Source organism: Sceloporus occidentalis, unplaced genomic scaffold (genome assembly GCF_023333645.1).
Source record: "Sceloporus occidentalis isolate IW3139 unplaced genomic scaffold, rSceOcc1.0.p SCAF_2, whole genome shotgun sequence".
Classification (NCBI taxonomy): Eukaryota; Metazoa; Chordata; class Lepidosauria; order Squamata; family Phrynosomatidae; genus Sceloporus; species Sceloporus occidentalis.
This window is the reverse complement of record NW_028316982.1, coordinates 205,370,376-205,386,415: the sequence shown is the minus strand read 5'-3', so window position 1 is coordinate 205,386,415 and position 16,040 is coordinate 205,370,376. Positions and strand designations below refer to the sequence as shown.

The 16,040-nt window shown below is 39.9% G+C and overlaps 1 protein-coding gene across 4 annotated transcripts in view; it reads right to left on the bottom strand.

The window, feature by feature from the left end:
• SCAF4 (SR-related CTD associated factor 4) overlaps positions 1-16,040 on the bottom strand; it is a 69,681-nt gene that overhangs the window by 35,632 nt on the left and 18,009 nt on the right. For 2 of the 4 annotated variants that reach the window (XM_089512103.1, XM_089512106.1), the window contains exons 2-10: positions 12,605-12,688; positions 12,263-12,307; positions 8,855-9,016; positions 8,495-8,630; positions 6,989-7,128; positions 6,032-6,208; positions 2,968-3,068; positions 524-632; positions 240-407 (exon numbers count right to left, since the gene is read on the bottom strand). In XM_089512103.1, the coding sequence (XP_089368229.1) occupies positions 240-407; positions 524-632; positions 2,968-3,068; positions 6,032-6,208; positions 6,989-7,128; positions 8,495-8,630; positions 8,855-9,016; positions 12,263-12,307; positions 12,605-12,688 (1,122 nt within the window). The remainder of the gene's footprint in view (positions 1-239; positions 408-523; positions 633-2,967; positions 3,069-6,031; positions 6,209-6,988; positions 7,129-8,494; positions 8,631-8,854; positions 9,017-12,262; positions 12,308-12,604; positions 12,689-16,040) is intronic. The other 2 variants (XM_089512105.1, XM_089512107.1) reach the window with 1 other exon arrangement.

Below are 16,040 nucleotides of genomic sequence, written 5' to 3'. Positions count from 1 at the left end.
AGGAATAACATAAGAGCAGATTCCTTCAAAAAGCACAAAGTGCACACTGTGAAATCAATCTGAGAACCCAAAGAATTACTACACTATATCAATTAACACATGCTCTACCGTGATTTTTGATTGTTATAATATAATGTACATTAAACCATAAATTTCATGAAAGCATGAAATGGTCAATCTCTCTCTGGAAGTAAGTTAGGGCACTAGGCTCAACATTGTGGCTATAAAGAGTTGCTTACCTGTTGATGTGTTTTCTGTATATGTGAGTCACTTTGTGCTGGAAAAGAAGGCTGGAAAGATTGCTGAACCTGTGATGAAGGCTGTATAACAGGTTGAGCTATGGAAGGAAACTGTGGGGCAGGTAGAAGCCCATAGCTTGGTATCTGTCCATTTGGAGGAAGTGCAACCTTGAACAAAAAGATGCAGGTGTTATCCATGAATCTCAAAGAAAAGACAAACTCCCAAATCTAAATACTAAATAGTAAGCATGTAACAAAGGAAATGTCTTTAAATGTTTCAGTACCTGATGAAGCATAGGATCCTGTGGCATTCCCAACATTCGCTGCTGAAACTGATCTATATTTGGGATCTGGGGATAAGCCGGTTGTTGTATGCCTTCACTTGGAAATCCACTGAGGAACAGAAATAGATTTTAGAAACAGAACATTCAGTATAGTTAAGAGCAGGCTGCCATCAATCTCCCTTCCCATAAAAATAATGTTTAAACTGAATATATTTCCTTCACCTGTTTATCCTAACCTTTACTTTCCTCCCCTCCCTCTGCTGTTGTCAGTCAAATTTTAATTTTTAAGCTCATCAGGTCAGGAACCTGCCTCCTTGATGTTGTGCTAGAGAACAAATGAACGCTAAACCAATATATGATTTTTGTTCATTTATTTTTATAGAAAGGCTATAAACATTAAACTAACTTGAAAATAAATTAGGTGGAACAACATAAAGGAAAAGAAGGAGAATGGGGGATGTGCCATGCCAGATATTAAATTATATAGGAGGGCGTGTAATATACTCTGGCTGGAGGAGTGGATTAAGTTAAAAATTAAAAGTGTTCTAACTCTGGAGGGAGCAATTCTTCGTTTCAGCTGGCATGGGTACCTTTGGTACAACAAAGCTTTAATACATAAAGATTTTTACAACAACCCAATTCGGAGGGCATTAATGGAAACGTGGAATATAATTAAAGCCAAATTCTATTTTACGATACCAGGATGGGTATCAACTCATGAAGCCTTTGCCAATAGATGGGATTTGCAGAATACTTGGTTAAAATATGAAGATGTAATAAAGATAAATGAAAAACAGGAATTGAGTCTAAAAACTAGAGAAGAATTAAGTAAAGAAGGTAAAGAAATAAATTGGTATAGTTATTATCAAATGAGATACAGATTTAAAGAGGATATAAGAACAAGGGGAACTGAAGTAAAGCCAATAGAGCTAGATAAAATAATAATGGAGCAGGAAGGAAAGAAAATAACGAAATATTATAATTTGTTTAAAGAAAGAGAGTCAGAAAGAGAACCAATAAAACAATAAATGATTGACTGGGCTAAAGATCTGGGGTATGAGATCCCATTAGAAGCATGAGAAAAATCCTGGAGGAAAACGAACTCATTTGCTAAGTGCCAAGTCCTAAAAGAAATTTTTTTAAAGATCAGCAACAGATGGTATTACACACCTGCCAGACTAAAAAAGATGTTTAAAACGGAAACTGACAGTTGCTGGAACTGCCAAAAAGAAAAGGGAACGATGATCCACATGTGGTGGAAATGTGAAAGAGTAAAAGGTTTCTGGGAGGACATACATAATATAATACAGCAAATATTTGGTATAAGATACAAGAAAAAACCAGAGATATATCTGCTGAACATGACACACTTTCTGAGGGCAGAGGATGAGAAGAAATTGTGGAGAATTATACTGTACAGTGGTGCCTCGGGTTACGAAATTAATTCGTTCCGCTGTCAATTTCGTAACCCGAAAGGCTTTCGCAAGCCGAATCCCCATAGGCGCTAATGGGGAAAAGCCGCGATTTGGTGTGAAATCGCGCAGAAAAGCACCAAAAGTTTTTTCGTAACCCGAAAAAACTTTCTTAACCCGGAACAATAATTTCCTATGGGTTTTTTTCGTATCCTGAAAATTTCGTAACCTGGGTAATTCGTATCCCGAGGTACCACTGTATATGATAACTCTTGCCAGGATGGTTATAGCGAAACACTGGAAAGTGAATGAGGAGTTACAAATAGACGAATGGTTATTAAAGTTAAGCGATATTAGACAGCTAAATATACTCTCATGTAAACTGGACGATAGGAAGAAAGATAAAATTGAAAAAGAATGGGGACAAATAATGATGTTTTTGGAAAAAAGATGGTGTCTGGATAAAAACCTGGTTGATTTGGTTATGTGAAATGAATATATTTTAGTCAAAACAAGGTTATAAATGTATGATAAGATAATTTTTTGGAGAAACGGAAAAAGTGAAAATGAGATTATGTATTATTAGTTTCATATAGGAAATGATGTGATAATTATTTTGGGGAAGAAAATGGGTTGTATATGGACAATTGCAAGAAGCAAAGGAAGACAAACAAGCAACACAAAAGAAGATTTATAAAGACAGGAAGTAAAGTCGTGAGGAACAACTGGTGTTGTAAATAGAAATTGAATATTTTGGAGCTTTATACTATGTATATAATGAGAAAACTAATAAAAATATATTGAAAGCAAAAAAGCAAAAAAGAAAAGAAAAGAAAAAGAAAAAAAAGAAAAAGAAAAAGAAAAAAAGAAAAAAAATTATTTTAGAAAACTGATAAAAACCAAACAATTGCAAAATAAGATAATTCAAAACAATAATGTCTTAACAGGGGGGTGAATCACATATGTAATTTTAGGCTTCTACAATACTAGCTTTAATTGTAACATGTATTTGTCTGTTATCAGAAATCTTACAAGGTTGGCTGAGATACTGAAGGAGAAGGAAGTGATTCCTCTTTCTTTGGGTCTTCCATTGCTTCTGGTTCATCATCATAGTCAAATCGATCCAACAGCTTCTTCAGCAATTAAAATTAGACAAGGGAACAATACATCATCAACAATGTAAGAATTTTTTTCTATACAATTAGAACTATTGATTAAAAAAATGTAATCTGCCATTATACATGGAGAACACCAAGTACTTGGAATGCTGGAGAGTTTGCCATGTGCATACAGCTTTCTTATTACTGTACTTTCAACAGGGCTGGAGAAAATGTGACCTGTGGAATCCTATTTGGTGGTCCATTTGTGGCCTCTGAAGCTCTGCTAAAATCCCAAAACTGAGAGAGTGGGGAAATCAGCAGGCATATATATAGAGGGAGGGAATTAAAAGAGGCCCCAAACAGGTCAAAATCATCACCAAATTCAGTGATTTTGCCTACATGGCTCCCACTGCCCCCCTCCTACCAATAAACTGAAAATCAGTCAAAATGAAACCAATGACATTGCAATACATCTGGTCTCACCGGGAACACCACTGCAGCTGTTAAGGCAGGGGTTCCCAACCTGGGGGTCGCTCGACCCTTTCTTGGGGGTCGCCAGGTTGGGATTCCCCCCTGCCTCCCCCTCCTCACTTTTTTCTTGCATGTGCCGGCAGTGCCGGCAACCGCAAGGAGAAGGGGCCAGGGTCGCCTCCTCCCCTTACCTTCTCCTCACGGGTGCCATCGAAGGCATCCGTGAGGAGAAGGCAAAAGGGCCGGGGTCGCCTCCTCCCCTTCCCTTCTCCTCACAGGTGACATCGAAGGCACCCACGAGGAGAAGGGGAGGGGGATGGGACTGCAAGCCCCAGCGCCCTTTGCGGCTGAAGTCCTGCCCCTTCTTCCCCGGTGGCCTCCCTGATTGGTTGGGAGGCCGGAAAGGGGCGGGACATCCGGCCGCAATGCCCGCTGGGGCTTGCAGGCAGTCGAAAGTCCAGCCCCTTCCTCGCCTCCCAACCAATGAGGGAAGTCGCGGGTGGGACTTTCGCCCAGAATGGGGGTCGCGGCCCAACAAAGGTTGGGAACCGCTGTGTTAAGGGAAGGGGTGCAAGCGTTAAGGACATGAGTTAAAATGGCCCACCCCACCCACTCCACAGTTGCTCACCCTTGATTTGGAACAGGGTCGCACTATAAAACCTACAGAACAGAGGAAGAATCCATACTGTTTTGGTGAAGCACCAGACCTGACACACCAGGGTGAATATCTCACCAAACTACAAATCCCAGGATTTCATAGGATGGAGCCATGAGCATTAAAGTGGTGTCAAACTGCTTTATTTCTGCAGTATGGATTAGCTCAGAAACTAACAGCATGATATGAATATGTGTGTGCTCTCTCTCTCTCTTGCCCCCCCCCCCCCCAGGTTGTAGAGCAGTAAATTAAAACAAGAGTAAAGAACAAAGAGTGATGCTGCAATTATCTGTTGATTGGGAAAGGTTTTTTAAAAAAATCTGTAACTGTGATCTTACTAAAACTACCGTATATACTTGACTATAAGTCCATCTCATGTATAGGTCGAGGGCAGTTTTTGGGGCCCAAATTATGCATTTTGATATGACCCATGGATAAGTCAAGGGCAAAACATAGGGGCAAACAAAGGATTTAAAGGATGAACAAAGGAAAATAGTGCCAAAGAACTTACAGAATTCCAGTGGGCAAAACTGTTTATGCTCACACTAAAGGCTTGATAAATGAGGGAACAGAAGGGAGTCAGTACTTTCAAGACAGATTGCACTCTTGGTTTTTACCCAGGAATGATTCCTTTCTTTTATAAGATTTAAAGTACAGTACTTACATTAGCCCATGGATAAGTCGACAGGTATTTTAGGTCAATTTTTGACTTAAATCTGTAGATTTATACATGAGTATATACACAGTAGCCATTAAAATTGCAGATAGCTAGTTCCAATACTCCTATTTCTCTTGGAATTGAACAGTCATTTAGACTGTGGAATGACCTGCCAGAGGAGATTTGACAGCTGTCTATGCTATCCGAATTTAAATCATCAATAAAGACCGATCTCTTCCAGCAGGCCTAAATTGTGATTTTTTAAACTATGGATTGATTGTTTTAATGTGTACTTGTTTTAATTGTTCTTTTAAACTGAAGTGTGCTTTTAAATGATGTGTGCTTTTAACTGATATTGTCTGTTGTATGTTAGTTTTTTGTTGTTCCCTGCCTCAATTCATGGTGGGTAAGAAATAAAATTACTATTGTTGTTGGACAAAATGTGCATTTACCCTCCATGATTTAACCAACTTCATCCCAAGCCCTGCAGAACCAATAGCCAACACTATACATACAGGACTGTGCAATGGCGGCTGAATGACATGCTGACATATGATATAATCAACACCTAGCTATGAAAGCACATAAACAATAGATTTATTTTAGGTAGTCACAGAACGTTTCACGTTAAAGTACAATATTTGCTCCTCTGGATCTTCTGTTTGCGCCACATCAAATGAATTAGGATACATGGTGAGGTTCTCAACCAACAGTCTACATAGTCCTGATGCCAGAAAAACCCAAAGGTTATCTGGTAAAATATATAAATCTTAAAACTTGGACTATACAATCTACTATGCAAAAGCAACTTAGAAGATATCACAACATCTTACTTATAAGAGATAATATAAAAGGAACATTTCTCACTGGCATGGTTCAACAACAATGCTACTCCACAAGTTTGCATTACATACTCATTATGTGCATTGAATTTGTGAATTCCCTTCTCTCCCCAAATGGAGAAATTCCTCATTCCTTTAAGACAGTTTGCCAATTCGTCAAACCTACAGATTAAGGTCTGCATATTCCATCTAAACTATGGTATTATTTCAATGTGCTTTTTGTTCTGAAACAGCACGCTGTGGTTTATGTCAAATCAGGAAAAGGGGAAATGAATTGTCACATGCAGTAAGAAAAGAAGAGGAAAGGTGTGAGGCCAAGGATCTAGTTCTTTCATAATTCCTATGTTTTCAAAATCTTTAAAAATATTACCTTATCAAAAGATGTCTTTTGTTCTGGGGCTGGGAAATCATGCTTTTGTTCTGATGATTGTGTTGTTGTAGTTTGCAGCTGAGTGGTAATAGCGTGGACCTGAGTCATCACATTATTATCTGTCACTGGAGACTGAGGTTTAGGAGGCTGCTGAAAAGTCTGAAGGATCTGTTGCAACTAAGAATAAAACTATATTTCTCAATATGGGTTTAGGAACACATAAAACAAAACCAATGATGTAATATATTACATCTACTGCTGCTTTTGAATATGGCGATCCCTTTTTCCCTCCCACCAGTCATACTCTAGAGTGTTATGGAACAAGATAATATATAGAACACTTGTGCCTCCAATTCCTCTGTCTTGTAGATTCTTAAAGACAGAATATGAAAAGGAGCTAGAACTCTTTGACACAGAAACACTATAAAGCATGATAACTACAAGATGTGTATTTGCATAAAGTCTATCAGCCCTTCAAAAAAGTACTAGCACAGCATGATTAGATATACCCAGCTGCTGGGCCAGTCAAAGGGACAGTTTCCTGTTGAGGCCTCTTGGTCCTTTCCTTAATAAATTGTCAAGGTCAATTACATAGTGAAATAGTCACATATTACACCAATGTGATGTAATGGTTAAAGCAGTAGGCTAGAAGAATTTGCAAGGACCAGGCTGAAGCCCTACTAAATCATGACACTCACTAGGTGGCCTTGGGCCAGTCACTCTCTCTTAGCCTGAAGAACTTCATGGGGTTGTTGGAAGCATGGGGGTGGGCTGGGCGGAGAATGTATGCTATTTTGAATTCTCACTTGACAGAAAGGAGGATGTAAATATAAGTAAATGTTTTAAAACCATGATTTATTTTCAGACCAGATGTAATCAGTGAAGAGCAAAAAATTGATTTCACTCTACTAGCATACATTTATGTTTATATTTTCAAATAAAAACTCTTATGCTTACTTGTTGTCCTTGTGTAGTTTGAAATAATTGAGCTACAGCTGCAAAAGCATCAGAACTGGGCAATTGTGGCACAGCAGGTACTGAATTAGAAGAAACCTGGGGAGGCTCTGATGGAATTGTTGTGGTAGGAGGTGGTGAACCTACAAAATAATTTATTTAAATACAACATAAGATTGTAACTGTTTTCCATGTATACCTTTACCCTTTAAGGTTTTTTTTAAAGCAAAAGCACACATGGGCAACTTGTAGACTACTTATAAACACTGCCAGAGACTTATTTTTTGCTTTTCTTATCAAGATACTTTAAATTGGATGGTATGTTGCCACATCATCCTATGCCCCTGTTGCCATCATGTACAGTGAGCCCATGCCATCCCCAGCTTTCAGCATATGCACAATATAATGATGAATGGCACACACACCTGTGATGCGCACTTTTTGTGGCGCCATGTGCACACGCCCCATTATTTTCAATGGGGTGCGAGCATGGGGGGGTTCCAAGATACATGGGGGGGAGGGTCCGGAACAGATCCCCTGCATAAGGGAAGGGAGTACTGTATATTACAGAACAGAACGTGTATTCCATTTACAAGGTCACACAAATATATATCTGTAGCTATTCCTTTAAGGTTCAGCTGATGGAGCCAAGCTAAAAATGGTGATAATCATGAAAGTTGCAACTGCATGATTGCTTTCTATTTAGTAAATGGCAGCACAGGTGGGCTAGATACTGACAACCAGGACTGCAAGATAAAATCCCATTCCTCATTACAGGCAGGATCCAAATCAGGTCCCATCCCTACAGAACATTTCCTACACTAATAAACATGCAAAATCACACAACCAATATTTAATTACTTTTTGTCACACATAGTTTGGTCTATAGTGCAATATAAATTCCTAAGTGTTCTCTGTATCGTATATACTAGTCTGTAAGTCGAAAAATTTATGCCCAAAAATTGACCCAAAATCTCAGATCAGCTTATTTATGGGTCAGTATAGTAAGGTGATAACGGCTCTTTCAGATTTCCGCATGCAGTCAGGAAAACAGTTTCTTTCTCTTTTGAGCCAAGTAGAAAGAGTCCTGGGTGAGTGATTGATATTACTATTTGTATTATTTGATATTACTGGGAAGTGAAGGCTGAAATGAAAGCTGAAACGCTGAAGCAAAAAGCCTCAATTAGAGTCCCTTTTGCTCACATACACACAATGAAGAAGCCTCCAAGTTTTAACCTCGACTTATTCAAGGTCATGGAAAAATCCATAATTTTGGCCCCAAAACCTGCCTTTGACTTTGAAGTCAACTTATAGTCGAGTATATACGGTATTTTAATAATGCAGTCTTCTCCCTGTATGTGACAAAAAATATGGTAGGGCTTAGCCCCCAAAAAATCTTTTTACGTGCAGATAATGGGTTTTCTGTGCAGAATAATTCCTCTGCAACATTTCTGGAGAAAGCAGCTAAAATGTTCATGGTTAACAGATCACCCAACAAAAATTTCCTACCTTCATTATTAGTGGCATCATCAGTCACTGAAGCTGTGCTGCTAGCTCCTGCTGCCATGTCCAAGAGAGGCTGAATAATTTCTATTTTAAATACTCCATTTTTCTGCCATAGGTTCAGGACACGAACTATCTTACTCTGTTCAAATAAGAAGTGTCAACATTTTTTTAAAAAAAAACTTCATTAGCTTACTTGAGGCCTAGACAATTTTGAGACAAAATGCTCCCCCACACCTCAATTTTTAAATAGCTGATTGAGATGAGAGCAAGTTTTACACTTGTGTGCTTCCATCTTCACCATTCTAACAAGCAAATATATAATTTTACAAGTCACAATGTTGTATCAAAAGCTTTCAAATGTACCTTATCTTCCGATGGGCAGAGATATAAATACTGGAATGTGGCAGTTATATTTTTACAAAATCTTGGCCCAAAAACATCCTTGTCTGTTCCAAACTGATGACGAGACTGACGAACAATAGAGTCAATTACATATAATCCAGGAACTTTATATTCTGGTTTACACTAAAATTAAAAAAAGAAGAAAGAAATTGAGATAATACATAGTTCCCAATTAGTCATTTCATATTCAACATACAAACATATGTTTCTTTATTAACATAGAACAGACCTATTTATATTAACTTAAGGGTCAAAACAAGACGGCCCTTTTGTGTCACCATCCAGGCAGCTTTGGAGCGTGGCATTTATACACCATGTGTTCTGAAGCTGCTTGGCCATTTACAGGGGGGGGGTCATGTTTTATGACACTCCGGTGGTGCGGCATTTACACACTGCTGGAGCATCATGAAGCTGGCTTCAGGCAGGAGCAAAGCTGGCTTTTTCCCACTCAAAAAAGGAGCAGTTCTTTGCCCCTCCGCTTTTGGGCAGCTTCAAGGCAGACTGGGACCATGGCGTGCGGTTGCCATGGCCCCAATCTGCCTTTGGAAGAGGCAGCTTCAAGCCGCTCATTCTAGACATCTATTTTGCCTCTCAGAGAGAGTTACAAATTAATAACAAGGTAGAAAGGAATACATAGCCACACGTGCTATGCAACAGAAAGGATACTGCAGTATCTTGGAACCTGAAGACGAATGCTATTCTGTTTTTAACAGAGATGCCAGGAACCCAATCACCCATCAGGCATGTGGACATAATAAATGTGCAATCGAATACGATCATTGCCCCTGCCCCAATTTGCCCTGACTCCACGTCTAGTGCATATTAGACTGAATGGTGTGTACATCAGATAATACCTATCTACATTCACCTACGTAAATCAAGCATGGACTTCGGAGAAAATAAGATGGACAATCTTATATATATCAGTTACATGTTACAGCAATTGTGTGGAGGGGAGACACACTTCTAAGATATGCCACTTGGTCCAATATATCACTCAGGATTTCCTCAGACTCTTGGTTCATAAGATAGGCGGGTTATAGACCGCCCATTTGGGAAGGGCTGCACCCGCCCCTTTCCCCGATGTATCGGGGCCTCAGCTGCCAGAACGGCAGCCGCTGAGGCCCCGATCCGCCGCTTTTCAGGCTGTGGGGAAGCAGCAAGACGCCGCTTCCCCGCAGCCTGAAAAGGGGTGTCCCTGGGGCTTCAAGCCTCAAGGACACCCCGCAGCGGCGGGAAGGAGAAAGGGGCCGCTTGGCCCCTTTCTCCATTGCTTCACTGGGTGCAGCCGTCTGAAGGCTGCGCCCAGCAAAGCAAAGCGCCGCCGCAAACCAGGAAGGAGCTCCGAAACAGAGCTCCTTCCTGGTCCGCAGAAAGGGTGCCCTAGGCGCCCTGGCGCGGACCGACGACATCACGTCCGTGCCGCCCCGTGTAGAGGCGGCGCAGTCATGACGTCATCATGGCGGCCCCCTTGTGGAAGGGGAGCCACCATTTTGTACGGACTCAGTCCGTACTAGGGTTAGGGAGGTGCGGAAGCACCGCACCTTCCTAACCCTAGTATGGACTGAGTCTGTACTTTAATGGCGGTCTGTAACCCGCCATAGACACCCAAAAACTCAAAAGAAAAACTTAACACACATATTCAGAAAATCATTTTCTAGCTTACAATGTATCAGAAGTTTGATACATTGAGACTCTCCAAAGCCGCAGGAGTTTTACAAAGACAAATATTTAACAACCTTGTACACAAAATAAAGCTAATTCAAGCTAGAACTAAGCACATCTCTAGGTTCCAAACTGTAATCCCCAAATGGGGAAAGTGATAACTGCAGCCTCCCAAGTCTGTTTTGTGACCCACCCTTTAAAAAACAAACGAACAAAATGTGGGAAGTAATTTCAACATATTTTGGGCATGTTCCAGTTTCCCTCCATGTTAAATAAAGGCCTCTCTTGGGACTAAACAGCTCAAGGTTCTCCAAAACATATAGGGACAGGTGTACTGCCTTCCAGGGGGATATACACCCCTCCAACCCTATTATAAGATCTATAACCTAATAATTTAGTATTATCAAGGTAATGGACTGTGACTTGGGCTGCATCCACACTGTAGAAATAATCCAGATTCACACAACACTTTAACTGTCATGGCTCAATGCTAGGGAATTTTGGGAACTGCAGTTTGTTGAGGCACCAGAACTCTCTGACAGCGAAGGCTGTGGCCCCATACAGACAGCCAAAATAAAGCTGCTTCGGGTCACTTTGGAGGTATGCTGTTTAAATGTTGCATGCGTCCTAAGAGTCCGGAAGCCGCACCAAAGCCACAATCTAGTCCTAAAGACTGGAGCACAGCTTTGGTGCAGCATCTGGACTCTTAGGACGCATGCATCATTTAAACAGCATACCTCCAAAGTGACCCAAAGCAGCTTTATTTTGGCAGTCTGTATGGGGCCTAAATGTCTCACAAAACTACGATTCCCAGAATTCCATAGCACTGAGCCAGGATAGTTAAAGCAGTGTCAAACTGGTTTATTTATGCAGTGCTGATGCAGGCCTGGAGAAGCAAGAAAGGAAGAGCTATAGATATTGAGGGCCTTTATTCTCCTTCCCTCTCAAGCAACACACCCTCCTATGCTACATCAAAAAGAGAAGGAATAGGTTTCTCAGGTTATTTTTTAAAAGGCATCCTTGAAAAATGGGACAAAGATACAATGTGCATCCAGTCCTTCGAATAGATTAAAAATTATTGTAAATTTGCACATCATGATTTTACGGGTTTGATTTTTTTCAATTTCTGATTTTACATTCAAAATATTTCTAAGGACACCAATAATTATTTACAAATAGGTAATCTTTCATATAAATATTTCATATAATTCTGGACTATGTAATAAACTCACTTACAAATTCTAACATTCCCAACAGATTATCTAATGCTAATCACTTTTTTGTTCTCCTCAACCCTAGGAGATAAAAACAGTCCAATACAATGAAATAATGAAACAAAGTGCATATTGCACAGTCCAGAGGAAAATGGGTATCACATAGGATTGTAGACTGGGGGGGGGGGGGGGATTCACAGCATTTGTGACAATTAGCCCATCTAATTAATCTATGCTTTAAAATGTATAACGAAGGAGAATTCAACCACCCTACTTCTGTCACTGATACTATCAAGAAATTCCTTCCAATCTTTAATTTAAACCCCATTAAAATTAAACTAAAATTAAAACCCTTTAAATCTGTAACTATGGAGCAACCAAAAATAAATGTGTTCCATGACCTATGTGACCAACCTTTTAGGTGTTGCAGCCAAAAGCATGTAATACAATTAAAACAGTTTCATTAAAACACTCATAAAACTGCAGTTACCTTTTTTATAAACTTCTCTACGATCTGGACTACATGCTTATAAAGCTGAAAGAGAGTTAAACAAAATTTGATTAGAAATGTTAGAACTGCTTCACATTATTTAATGTTTAAGATACTTTCTTGAAATCAAGTTAATAAATGAGGAAAAAACTTTGATCAAAATATGTATTTTAAAAAATTGGTAAAATTCACCAGAATTTGCAAAAGGACAACGATAATGAAATTCACTTTTAGCTTTCTTTAGGACACAAAATTATACACCAGATAAGTCCAAAATAATGTGAAAGGTAAATCTAAAGAAAAAAATACAACAGAAGGGAAAAATACTATTTACCACCTCACCTTAATAGCTTTAATGGCAGCTTTAGTAATGAGAATCATCTTTGCACGAGAAATAGGAGGCTTCATCTCCATCAGTGAGAAGAGCTAAAAGTTTAAAAAAATAAAATATCAGTAAAGAGAACTCAAATGCAACCCTAGTAACACATCCCACAGCCTATTATTGAATATTTCATCATTAAGGCCTAAACTCAATTGCCATTCGCTACTAAAGCAAACTGATTGCATCAAGTGTTGACTTTTTTGTTAACTGCCCTCAAGCCAACCCCAACTCATGGCAAACCTTTAGATTAGACTTCTCATGATGTGGCCAAAGTACAACAGTCTGAATTTGATCATCCTGGCTATTTCACACTTGTTCAAAGATCCATGTTTGTCTTTTTGGCTGTTCACAGTATCCTCAACACTCTTCTCCAGTACCACATTTAAAATGAGTTCATTTTCTTCTTATTGGGTTTTCTCCACTGTCCAGCTCTTACATCCACATATGATGGGGAATACAATGGCTTGGATGATTCTAATATTAGTATTCAGGTGTATGTATTTGCTCTTTATGATTCTGTCTAGTTCTTTCATAGCTGCCCTTCCCATTCCTAGTCTTCTTCTGATTTCTTGACTGAAGTTTCCATTCTGATTAATGTTTGATTCTAGTTACAGGAACTCTAACTATTTTGATTTCCTCATTATCTAGGCTGAATTTATGTAGTTCCTTCATGGTCATTATTTTTGCTTTCTTTTATGTTCAACAATAAGTCTGCCTTTGCACTTTCTTTGACCTTCCTTAGTAACTGTTCCAAATCTATGATGTTTTCCACTAGTAGTGTGGTGTCATCTGCATATATTAAGTTATTGGTGTTCCCTCCTCCTACCTTCACTTCTCCTCCTTCTAAGTCTAAACCTGCTCTTATCATCATATCTTCTATATACAAGTTGAACAAACAGGGTTCCATGACCCCTTTGTCGACTGGGAGCCATTTTGTTTCTCCAGTGTTCTTACAGTGGGAGCTTATCCTAAATACAGATTTCTCATCAGGAGTATCAGATGTGGTGGTACTCCCCATGACCTTAAGAGTAATCCATAGCTTTATAACCTATGCAGTCAAGTGCCTTGTATCATCTATACAGCACATGCTGATATTTTTTCTAGAATTCCTTTGTACACTCCACTAGTTTATCTTATGCTTGTTGCAAGCTTACAATTGAATAACTGATTCATTGGGTCTATTCTAACTGGAACTAGCAATTGGATTTAGGCCTATATTGGCTCAAAAAGCTCTAGCACTAAATAACCAGTAAAACCACTAATTATTAGGCTTTGAAGCTATCCTGACATTATCCACTTATGAAATGGATTTTGACTGTGCATCTGTAAAATGTAAAGGTGGCTGTTAAACCAACTTCTACCATTATTGAGCTAACATGTGGTTCTCATAGGATATTATCAGGATTCCATCTCCCTCACCAGGTGTCCATGTCTCAATGTGCTTGGTTTGAGTGTGTGTTTTTGAAAGAGGGTAGCTGGGACAGAATAGGGATGGTGTACTGTCCATCCCACTACTCAAGGTCTCCCTTCCTGAGCTGGTAGAGATGGTCTCAATAATGTTGTTGGAGTCCCCTCTGCTTATTGTATCGAGACTTCAAAATCTATGTGGAGACTGCTCTGTCAGGAGCAGCTCCGGACTTCATGTCTACCATGGGGCTGTCCCAAGTAATATCTAGTGCCACAGGCTGCAGGACACACTATGGAATTATATAAATTCAAAAGCAAACGTTTATCTCGCCATTTTATATAAAGGATACTATTTTACTATACCATTGTTTTTAATGGGTCTCAGCATTCACAGATTTTAGTATCCACAGGGACTCCTGGAACCAAACCCCAGCAGATACTAAGGGCTCACTGCAGAACTGTCTTAAGTGGTCGTTGGCCTTTTACACTCTGGCCCACAAGGAGGAAATACAGTTGGCCCCTCTTACAGGCGGGCTTGCCTTCCGTAGCTGAGCTCACACAGAAGGCAAGCCCAGGAAGAAATAATGGGGTGCACACTCGTGCCATGTGCCCCATGAGCATGTGCCCTATTATTTCCTATGGGGCTTGAGCATGCGCTCTTTTCCCCATACGCGGGGGGGGGGGGGTGGGTCGGAATGGATCCCCTGCGTATGGGCAGGGCTGACTGTAAAGACCACTGGACAGCTTGTTATGAAGAATATGTAAGAAACTTTGAGGACAAAATCACTCGGATCTTCTGCCTTGGATGCTGTAGTAACATGGATCCAGTGGATGTAATCTTGGCACCTGCTTGTCCTGTATTATTGGATACATTTCCATTTGTGCAGTCTGAGGTCATGGACAGGATCCTTGGAGAAGAGGGGGCCACCACATGCATACTGGATCCTTGCCCTCCCTGACTTCTGAAAGCAGCCAGATGACTGGCCAAGTGAGTAAAGATGTGATGAATGCCTCATTGAAGCGAGGGAGGTTTCTGTTGGGAGGCTATTACTTGAAGAAGAAGAAGAAGAAGAAGAAGAAGAAGAAGAAGAAGAAGAAGAAGAAGCCGCCTTTCTGTTATGCAATGCTTCTGTTTTTTCTCGAAGAGGCGAACTCAGAAGGTGGAGATGGGATCCCTATTAGACTGCTTGACTGAGAAGCAGACTACTTGAATCTCTTGAAGCCTCCCTATCAGCTGCTAACAGGAAGCAATAGCAAGTACATTTATATACCACTTATCTGTGCATTTAAGCACTCCCTAACTTACACAAAGTGTAAGTTAATTGTCCCCAACAACCTGGGTATTCATTTTAGTAACCTCAGAAGGATGCAAGCCTGAGTTGAGCTTGAGCCCTCTTAGCTGGGATTGAACTCACAACCTTATGGTTTGTGAGTGAGTGGCTGCAGTATAGGCATTTAACCACTGTGCCACCAGGGCTCCTAATTGGGGGGGGGGGCACTAAGGGCTTAATACTGCAAGAGGTGTGCTTGTGTAGCTTCAGCTCCCCAATACAGAAAATGAAAATGCATAACCAAGATTTGTGAATGTAGGGCATAATTATGGGTTTTCTCTACAAATCCGCATACCTATGACCTTATCACAACAGTTTCAAAATAGGACATGACAGCTTCACATCAGCCTCATAGGTTTACTGGTGTTAAGTGAATATTTACAAGTATATACTCAAAATTCTATAATTCCCGCTAATAATAAACTACAGTATTAGATTGAGTGCCTATCACTTTGGAAGTGACCTGCATCTCTTGAGATACAAGGTACTACATGATTAGGGAAAATAAAAGAGGAAAAAAATTAAACTCCACAATGTCTGTGAGATTTCATGAATACTGTGATGGTAGATTAGTGGGAAAACAGAAATAGCAAAAAAATTAATTGACTGCTCATGAAGGAAGAAGAGATACGTACATACCATGAAGTTAAAACTAAAT